The sequence below is a fragment of the Amphibalanus amphitrite genome, unplaced genomic scaffold (assembly GCF_019059575.1).
Source record: "Amphibalanus amphitrite isolate SeventyFive unplaced genomic scaffold, NRLGWU_Aamphi_draft 000144F_arrow, whole genome shotgun sequence".
NCBI lineage: Eukaryota > Metazoa > Arthropoda > Thecostraca > Balanomorpha > Balanidae > Amphibalanus > Amphibalanus amphitrite.
Genome location: NW_024881639.1, coordinates 375,877 through 386,207, shown reverse-complemented (window position 1 = coordinate 386,207; position 10,331 = coordinate 375,877). Strand labels below are relative to the sequence as shown.

General features: G+C 50.7%; 1 protein-coding gene across 2 annotated transcripts; it reads right to left on the bottom strand.

Moving 5' to 3' along the window:
* Positions 1 to 72: 72 nt before the first annotated feature.
* Positions 73 to 10,095, bottom strand: LOC122382638 (muskelin-like). Of its 2 annotated transcripts, none has more exons than XM_043368223.1 (15): positions 9,956 to 10,095; positions 8,669 to 8,742; positions 8,072 to 8,141; positions 7,656 to 7,798; positions 6,599 to 6,797; positions 5,831 to 6,130; positions 5,162 to 5,296; positions 4,483 to 4,596; positions 4,108 to 4,274; positions 3,621 to 3,792; positions 3,102 to 3,302; positions 2,444 to 2,523; positions 2,166 to 2,277; positions 1,682 to 1,821; positions 73 to 1,417 (listed from the first exon to the last, which is right to left on the bottom strand). In XM_043368223.1, the coding sequence occupies exons 2-15, from the start codon at positions 8,737 to 8,739 to the stop codon at positions 1,144 to 1,146; spliced, it is 2,178 nt and encodes a 725-aa protein (XP_043224158.1). In that variant the 5' UTR covers positions 8,740 to 8,742; positions 9,956 to 10,095; the 3' UTR covers positions 73 to 1,143. The 2 variants fall into 2 exon arrangements, with proteins under 2 accessions (XP_043224158.1, XP_043224159.1); XM_043368224.1 differs by having other exon boundaries at positions 10,016 to 10,089.
* Between the last annotated feature and the right edge of the window lie 236 nt (positions 10,096 to 10,331).

The following is a 10,331-nucleotide window of genomic DNA, read 5'->3' as shown; positions in this document are numbered from 1 at the left end:
TGTGGTGTGCGTATAATTTTGCTCATCGTTTTGACGCTCCTAGTCTGTCGAATACCCAGTAAGACAGCATGCTTATGAACATTGCAATTCGATGTATTTCGGCACGTTCGATAGAAACATTCCGCTCACACGCAGGACACAGTCTCCTGAGACCAGTGGCTCAAGCGACAAAAACAGTCGTGACTCCAGACTGACTAGTCTCGCACAAACATTCGAGTCGCCCTTTCACAAACCATGAGCGAATAACTCGAAAACGAATCACTTTTAAAGCATCGCAGCCAGCTGCAGACATTCGCCATGCCAGACGTGCCAGCTGCCAGACATTTGAAAAATGAGATTACTGGGCGGAAGAAGTCCGGTGCTCCGGAGATGGCATCAGTTATGGTTTGTCGACGGAGCGCACGTCTAGCCCAGTGCATTGTGGTTCGGTCGAATGACAGTAAAGCTCTCTTTTTATCACCGAGAATATTCGATAGACAATTCATACCGTTCAGTCGTGCTGCAGCTGACACATGACTCACGCACAGGCACAACGCGCAGGCTTTTACTCGACATTCAGTCCGCTTAGTCATACAACCTGCGTCACCGGCAGCCGGTAGGAGGCGGTAAACGTGCCGTTGTGTGGCAATCTCGGGGCAGGCCCGCGTCCGTGTCTGAAATGTCGCAACACCACAAATGTCGCAACGTACGTCGACTGCGTTAAGACCAGATAGCCGAAACTGCGAGGCACCGGTCGTACGTACTACATCTCCACGAGGCAGTACATATTTACTGGAAGGACAAGGCCGTTGCGAGTTCAACTCTCGCTAAGCTGACTCAATGGTCAATTGAAGTCGACCTCGAACACTCCAACCCAGAGGGCGACGTCATTCTTGCCTCATCCGTGAGCATATGTAACACCCCGTGGAAGTATGGCTCGAACAACCGAAACATCTCGCACGTATAGTCCGAACAGTCAATGTAACCGTACAATTCTTCTCAGCGCTCGTTGAGTCACACCGCCAGGTATCAAACAGTTGGGTCTCGCAATCCCAGCGCTCGAGCAGAGGTCGAAGCCAGGCGATCGCTTTGCTCCCGGATCGGAGCAGCCGCCCGTGAGGTCGTTTGTGCCGCTCGGTCCGACAGATGTCCGTGCGGCAGCGCTCACTTGTCCAGCCGGATCAGGTCGGTCAGGTTGGAGCGCGGCTGCGCCATCTCGGCCGGAAAGAACACGGTCAGCTGGTCGAAGAGTCGCGAGCGGGCGGCGCGGCGCGGCTCCGGGTCGGCCGGGTCGGCGGCCGGCGGCGCGAACAGCCGGCCGGCAAGCAGCTGAAACTGGCGCTCCTGCTCGGCGTCGGCGTGATCGACGGCGGCGGCCACCTCCGTCTGCAGGTACTGCAGCGCGGCCACCGGGTCCGACGGCACCAGCTCCTCGAACCTGGCCCGACGGCAACAACACGTCAAAGAGGGCCAGGTCATGGTCAGCTTAGGCGAAACAGCACACCTCCAGGAAGAGCCAGGGCTAGTTGAGGCGCAACCAAGTACGGTCAGCGTCAGGTCATGTGCCAGGCTAAGAGGTAACCTTTCTGCGTAACTCGTACACAATAATTCTACGAACAGAATGAAAGAATTCTATTGGTCGCCCGATACATTCGCTCACAATCCGTTCCAGCCCATCGGACAGGCGACTGTGGCGACCTACCTTTGTTTCCTGAGCAGCAGTCTGCACTGCCGCAGGACTTCCGAACAGGTGGGTCGAGTGAGCTTCAGACGCCAGAAATCGTCCAGACGCATCTTTGGGTTGCCTTTGCGGCCTGGGTTGCCACCAAACAGGTAGAATATCTATAAATGGACAGATAAATACGACGTTAACGACTAACGTCAATAAGACGACATATTTGACATCACAGACACAAATCAGTTGACACACGGCCCACGCCGCTAATTGATTTTCATTGCCCGTAGACACTCGCCACTCGTCAACATACACAATGCTTTGAACGCATTCTTTGTCGACAACCTTTTGACAGCTTACAAAACGAAAGTACCTAGCTTTATTTTGGAAGCTTAGTGAATATCCAATAAATTGTCACCCACCTGCACGTTCCGAACATGGATGTTTTTTTTTTTTTCGCTCGGACCCACTGTCCCGTGTCAGTGTCAGCAATTGTTTCGACAGGACTTACCTTTCGCATGTGGTCGAACACCAGCTGGTGTGCGAACCGAGGGCACGGCTCCACCAGCGGTTTGGAGTCGTCCGATCCGCTCGGCTCAGCACGGTTTCGGTAGATGCACGACCTGACGGAGCATTATAGGAGAAACCGTGAACGGAACGGCAACAATCGTTGGATCAGAACCAAGTAATCAGAACACTGTGCTAGGCACAACAGGGAGTATGGTTGGCGGAATGCGCAGACCCGGTAGCTCGGGGATGAAAATCAAACCAGGTGCTACTAGTACTCACCACCTATTCTGTTTGATGTCATACACCCAGAACGAGTTCTTCAGGTTATCCTCCTTCTTTTCTTTGTCTTTGCTCAGCCCCTGAAATGATAACAGGAGCTAGTAAAAATGATAACATCTGACCATTTATCGTGGATCATAGACCTCTGTACACCTCAGCGTACAGAGGTGACTCATGGATATTCATCAAACATTCACTTGTTAGTCTCTGTTCCACATGCTTTACTTACAGTAAAAAGATGCAACTTTATCAGAAGTACTACCATGACGCATGAAACAGCGTTGGAAATCCACGTGAAATACAGTGTACTGTGTAACGCACCGTCCTGACGGAACCCGTTCCCTTTCTTGTCCACTATCTCTCCAAACCACCGAGAGGAAGTGTATCTCGGCCTCCCTTCCCTTCAGTCTCCCCCTCTCAACCCACCGAGAGGACGTGTCTCTCGACCTTCCTCTCCGTCCCCCCTCTCGCGCCCACCGAGAGGACGTGTATCTCGGCCTTCCCCCGCCCCCACCCGTCAGTCAGTACTCCCTCTCTCGCGACTCGCACCCACCGAGAGGACGTGAATCTCAGCCTCCCTCCCCTTCAGTCTCCCCCTCTCGCGCCCACCGAGAGGACGTGTATCTCGCCCCCCCCCCCCCCACCCTCTCGTACCCACCGAGAGGACGTGTATCTCGGCCTGCTGGACGTCGATGGTGGCGCGCTGCGTGGTGCCCGCCGCCGGTACGTCCACGCTGCCGTCGCCGCGCGTGCCGTCCGATATCATCGTCAGCTCGTCTGTGTCGGGCGAGTAGGTGAAAAAGTCGTTCAGGTACTCCTTGCTCCGCTGGCCAGCGAGGATGTACAACTTACGACTCTTCTGCCGGGTGGGCGGAGAGAAGGCGAGGTCAGAATTTTTGTGGGCTACCGGACAAGACTAGCAGGCCGAGCGGGTGGTGACTGAACCTCAGGGGCTTGATGTTTCAGGTGATTTGCGGTAATTCATTGTTACAACCTATATACGGCCTTGGTTACAACTACGGATAGTCGGTGGAAATCCCTTTATTATATCTAGACATCAGAGGTTGTTCAACTACATAAATAACCATGACGAAAGCACCGAACCAAACAGATATAAGCATACAGAAAGACATAAGCATGCCCATCATGAGTGTCGAGGGGCAGACACCTCACCCACCTGGTCGAAGAGCATGCAGTGGGAGACCCGGGAGCGGATCGTACCCGGTCCCGGGTGGTACGAGTCGGCACGCAGGCGGGTCCACGTGCTGGTCGCCACGTGGTACGCGTACAGGCCCGAAAACACCGGGTCCACTGAGCTCAACGTACCCGTCCGATCATCCAGCGAGCTCCTGAGAATGGCATCACATCAGAGTTCAGGGGAGGGACGGGACACGGTGACCGACCAGTGAACTCCTGGAGACGTCTCAAGCACTTAGTGCCAACATCAACTTCATTAAAAGCTATCTCTGGGTGTAAATATGTAATCATTGAAAAGGTTCCATGGCTTTCCATATGCATACTGTACCGCACCTTTGAAACAGAATCGAATCTCTGTTATAAGTTCTCTTGACTCAACACGTGAATTAGCGCTGATGATAACTGCAGGCGACACCCAGGCAAACGGAGTCCCTTAAAATAAGAAACAAGCGGCTGAACGAACTCACGGCGCGGTACAGGTCAGCTCGCGGCCGCCGAACACGTAGAGCGTGCGGCTCACGGGGTCCAGGCACATCTGGTGGTCGAAGATGAGCGCCGGCCCGCCCATGCTGGCCGTGTCGTCTGTGATGAGTGTCCACCGTCCGCACGGGATGTCGTACATGTAAAAATCGCCCTGTAAACGGAGCCAGGCCGGAACGTCAGCTACTATACGGTAAGACAGCAAAGGCATTGATTTTGGATATCCTACATTCAATAAAAATACATCGAATGATAAGTAAAGCCTTGACTTCAGAGAACTTCATGCAGATCGATGGTCGTGTTAGAAACCATGATAAGCGCCCGGTGGGTCCACTAAAGGTACACCATCGGCCTCTGCGTACCTTGAGGTTTTCGGGGATGCGCTGCGCCGAGTCGACGTATCGTCCGAGCGTGAACAGCTGCTGTCGCTCCACGTCCAGACACATCTTGTGGCAGCTGCGAGCGGTAGGACCGCCCTGGAACCACGACAGCACGGCTCCGCTCAGGTACGGGGTACTCCACTGCGACGGGCGGACTTATAGAGGTCTGACACGGTAGTGGCGCCTCTCAGATACGGGATTTCTACGGCGATCGGAGGACTCTGGGAGACCTGACACGGAATACGGCTCCGTGTAGCGAAGGCGGTGATAAGTCGTACTGTTCTCGGCCTGGGCGGCCACCAGACTGAAATAACGGCCTGTACGCATTCTGCACACTGTATGACGTATACCGTGTATAACCGATGACTACAAAACAGGGGCCGTATTCACGTCGATCATTTTCGTAAGAATTTTCTTAAGTTTGACCTACTTCTTAAGTAAATTTTTTTAATCACGTGAATCCCGTCGATAAAAACTTAAGAAGTATCGACGTGAATACCAAATTATACTTACGAAAGAAAATCGACTTACGAAGTCGACGTGAATACAGCCCCAGGTCTGGAGACCGGCGATGACCACTGACCTCTGGCCCACGCCCACTGACCTCTGACCTCCACCCACTGACCTGGTCTAATCTGACCTCTGACCCTGGCCCACTGACCTCTGTCGAGGTGTCGGCCGACAGCCTGGTCCACTGTCCCTGTCGGATGTAGAAGGCCCACAGGTCGGACAGGTCCTGCGTGCCGTCCCAGCCGCCGAACAGGTACATCACCTCGTGGGTCGGGTCGAAACACATCTGAAACGAGGCCCGACGTCACCCTATCGGTGGTCGCTGCGACAGAGAACATAGCGCCGCAGTTCCCGTCCGAGGGAGATGAGAGATGAGCACGGCATACACAGCACGATGAGGAGGCAGATGCATTCGGCACACACAAAGTCAACTCATTGCGGAGCTCCTGTAACAAAAGCGAAAAGATATGAGCCAGTAGGTTGGTGCTCTGACGTGGTGTCCGCCGCGCATGCCGGGTCGCCCGGCGACCCCTGTCCCCCCTTCCCCTCCCCACTGACCTGGTGCCCCCTTCCCCTCTCCCCACTGACCTGGTGCCCCCCGCGGTCGCTCGGTGACCACTCCAGCCCCTTCTGCCCCTGTCCTCCCCCCCTCCACTGACCTGGTGTCCGCCGCGCATGCCGGGCCGCTCGGCGCCCCCTGCCCCCCCCCACACACTGAGCTGGTGTCCCCCCCCCCCACACACACACACTGACCTGGTGTCCGCCGCGCATACCGGGCCGCTCGGCGCCCACCCCCGTCCCCCAGTCCCCCCTCACTGACCTGGTGTCCGCCGCGCATACCGGGCCGCTCGGCGCCCGGCTCCGGCACGATGGGCCGCCACTCTGGCCGGTACTCGTGCTGGTTGATGTACTCGCTGAAGAGGCCGCTCTCCTGCGCGCGCTGGACGGCCTCCTCGGTGGCGGCAAAGTCTCCGCGCTCCACCAGCGACTCGAACAGCTCCGTCAGCAGCGGCGCCTCCAGCTGGACGCGCGTGCGCTTCTGCAGCGAGCTGAACGCCTCGCCGTAGTTGTGCTGCCGGAAGTGCTTCAGACACAGCCGGATCGCCTCCTTTTCCCGGTACTGCGGCGGGGGAGGGGGGGGGGGGGTGAGGCCGTCAGCTGACGAGGGACGTGCGACACCGGGATGGGACGGAAGGGCAGTTAACGAAGGGCATTTACCAGATTAGTGCGTCAAACTCACAACTGTAAGATATGACGCCCCGTGATTTAAGTGAAAATAATTATTGATGAAAATGAATGCACTTATAACTTAAACGACCATTATTCGCGCAGAAATGTTGCGCATATCTTATGTTAAAAAAGCGGGACATAAAATCACATCAAGCAACTACAACGTAGTGATCAACTATACCAGAGCAGGAAATAAATTGAACAACCTATGAAACTCATGAATGCAGCTGCTCTTTGACATAAAAAACACCTCGCACTTTTAACAAAGTATTTTCCCGAGCAGGTCAGCACTATCCGAATACAGTGACCCCTCCACGGAACACAGCGACACTTCAGGGCTGTATCTTTCTCGACTTACGGCGTTGAACCAGTTCATGTGGGGCAGCACGGTGTCGTGGTCGTCGACGCCCCACAGCTCGACGTACCAGATGCTGTAGTTGAAGCTGGGCCCCCACGAGTGCAGCGGCACCACCTTGATGTACTGGCAGGGGAACGGGTTGTTCTCCAGCTTGTAGCGCAGGTAGAACGTCTCCGGCTGGTTGTCATTCTTCAAACCGCTGTCAACCAAAAAGGCACTATGAGCCTAACAGCTTTTTTCGTCTGGTAAAGCTTATCAGCCATCTCTAGACATACGTCTACCACCCTAGTATGCAAGGACCTACCAAACGGGACACGGACACAGCGACCAGATTCTTATAATATCAAGAAGCAGCAGGGCAAAACGCTTGATGTTTGGATTTTCCCATGTTTTTGTTACACCAGCGACACTAACAAAATGAAGTGTTTGTGCCACCATCTCCAAAAGCTGCGGATCAGGAGGTAACTGACCGATGTTATTCCAGCCCTGCTCCCCCCCCCCCCCCCAGACACTAACGTCCAGGGTATATTAACACGCCGGCCGACTCGGGTTGGTAGCGGTAAACGGAACCGACAGTGAAATCCGAGTCGACAGCGCAGGAGCAAAGCAATATCAGCCGCCACGATCGTGGCGGCGGAGGGGAGGGGAGGGGGGAGCGGGTGACGGGAGAAGGGGCAGCTGCAGTGGGGAGGGGCACCGAAAGCTGAGACCACACGCGAGCGAGACGACGCACGGCGGTAAGACAAGGACGACTGACGGAACCGCTGGTCAAAAGGATGAGACCGAAATGTCAATTCGATGACGTTGAATGTAAATTAAATGTTCGAAAGAAGATATTTAAATATCTGAAAAATAATGTCACATGCAATAACATAATGCTGTCTGAAAAAGGTAAAATAACGATATGCATGAAAGAGGCAGCGAAAGTGTACATCATGCGGCATCCTCCATGCCTAGAATTGCTCAAACAAAGAAGTAACAAAAAGTAATACCTTCCGCCTCCTCCTACATTCCAGCAAAAGTGGATGTGTGAAAGCGATTTAGTAATGTCACCCACCTGTCCAGAAGCTCAATCAGATTGTCTTCGCAGAGACCACCGTACACTTTGAACTTTTTCAGATTACACACATGCGTCTTTTCGTACTTTCCAAACGTAATGGTTCTTACAATGGCCGGCTGTTTTAGCTTCAGGGTGATGTACTGTAAATAAACGAAAAGTAATCAGGCACAGCCCGCCTAGCCAATGCAAACGAACAATTATGTGATATAGCTGATTATAAACAACACCAAGGACATGAGTAAATAACGGACTGCTATCGCTAGTCTTCCGTACCTCTTCGTACACATTCCTCATACATCATACATTAGTACCTTTAGATACCTGGCATGCATGATGTAAATATGTAAGACAATTTGAAATGGGGAAATCAGTGGACCGCAGTCACTGCAGTGCAAACAATGACAGGATCATACCTGAGGTGGGTTGTTGTTTTCTGATGACCATCTTGAAGCCTGGTCGTTTGGCTTGTCCTCAGCAATATTCCTGAAGAACAGAGTTAACATGCTAATTATAAACACACATGTACTCAGAAGTACTGAATGAGTGCAGAATGAAGTTAAATGAAGAAATTGGCGAGTACATGCCCTACAGGACATCGTGCCTCTTTCCCCTATTACATGAAGATGAGAACATGATCCAAAATAAACTTTTGTTACATGTAGAAAGAAATGTGGCTGAAAAATCAAATCCTGAGTAAGCTATGACATTCACTTTTCCAAGCAGTCACTGTAAACAGTTGATATCTTGTTAATGCTTAGGATGCTGACAAGTATATCTGTTATCACCATTGTTAAACAGGCTAATATTGCCACACTACTGCTATCATGCAAGCAACTAACATTTCAGTAATCTATAATAACGTGTAGTAGGTATACAAAACTAAGCAAATGTGGCTGAATGCATTAGGAAATGTTGATTAAAAAATCAAATCTTGAGTAAGCTATGTCATTTAGCTTTCCAAACCCAGTTGACACAACACCAGTAGACTAGAAGGATGAACAGCACTTTACTTTGGCAAATAACTCCCAGAAAAGCTTGAGTAATCATGGATGGAGTATGTGAGCTTCACAGTTTGATCCATTTCCTGGAAAAAAAGGAAACACAGTGTACAATCAGCAGTACCTATTGATCACTACAAAGTTGGCACCTGGCACAACAAACCTGAAACCACATCATATCATTTCAGTGCAGACAGACAAAAAGTCAGTGAAAATATGGCATCTGCCAAGCTGTCAATTGCTCCTTCTTCAGCAGCTGCATGTATGGTGTTCAGTTATGGAATCAGAGCCCTTGGGTGACTGCAGATATTGACACCAATCTGATACACATGCATAGTCCAGCATTATTTGACCACAGAACTTGTAACCCATTGCCATAAAAATTTGTTTATCTCAAGTATTGGGTAGATGTTAGGTACCTATAGGAAAAGGTGTTAGTGTGTGTTCACCCAAACAACAAGACAGGGCAAATTTCAACAAGTTCTTAATCTCAGAAGTCAGATCACAGATGTGAGCCCCAGCCTCCACTAGCTCTTGCTTAGGTGCATAGTTGGAACTTTGTGCTGGATTGGGGATGCCCAAACTCTACCTATTCCAAACTGGCTTAGCTTTGAAGCCATAACAGACAGCACTAGCAGAGGTCAAGTTATCTGCTATGGCGGCAGTAACATTTGTTGCGCCAAGACACTCTTGGCTCAGCAGAGGTCTACCTATGCTCAGGTGTGTGTTGACATTCATTCATCCATTCATTTGTTTATTGACCATGGGTATGTATTGGGGGGGGGGTGGGAGAGCCACAGACATGGTATTTAAAAATGATGAAAGGCAATACAGGATAAAACACAAACAAATATTGCACATGCAATTCAAGACCCAGCTCTTAGCTTACCAAGTGACAGGTGTGCACCCCATTCCTGAACCAATTCATCCAATTCAACAAAATCTGGAACTAATTTCCTGTTCCTTAGCCTCTATGCATTCAGGAACCTACATAGGTTCTTGGTAGGAATACCATGACACCAGAAAATGGCAACTTTTCCAAGCTTGCGAATTGCAACGCGCATCAGTAGAGTACCTAGGTAGCTGCACGAGCAGCAACTGTCACACATTTCAAAAGCCATATGTACCAAAAGGCATGAGCTTTAAGGAATTAAATAATAAACTATTGCATCACAAGCACTTAGCATACTCGCGCAGTGCAAACTGCAAAGTGCCCGTTAGGCGTCGAGGCCGCCCGTATGGCGTATTGGTATACGCGCTTCACCATTGATATTGATTGAAAATTGAAATAAACTTTACCTCAGCTTCTTTTTCCTTAAGTTTTGCAGTCGGTTTTCTAAAATTCCTGTGTTTTCAAACCTATTGAAATTTGAAACTGCAGCCACAGCTTGATTCGTTATCCGTTTTTCCAAGGTTTTCTCAGTGTTTCACAATCAAGTTCTTTCCTTTGATATTTCGATTATTTGTGAAGTTTTTACTGTAAATGACGTCATTTTCAACAAAATAAAATGGTTTGACTAAATTCAGACAGTGATTTCCCGCAAATTAAAGCAAATATTAAACTGTAAATACATTAGCACAAGTTAATCACTTTTTAATGTAGTAGATAATGAAAAACATAAAACTACCGAAATAAAAAGTATAAAACGCTTAACCCTTACAACATGTAACCTTA

Bases quoted from the DNA above. Each gene is read 5' to 3' on its own strand.
- LOC122382638 (XM_043368223.1), bottom strand. From the start codon at position 8,739: ATGGATCAAACTGTGAAGCTCACATACTCCATCCATGATTACTCAAGC. The intron at 4,597-5,161 runs GTCAGTGGGCCA...TCGTGGTTCCAG, and splicing joins CGGCCGACACCTCGACAGAG to GGCGGTCCTACCGCTCGCAG. The intron at 1,822-2,165 runs GTAAGTCCTGTC...GTCCATTTATAG, and splicing joins TGTTCGACCACATGCGAAAG to ATATTCTACCTGTTTGGTGG.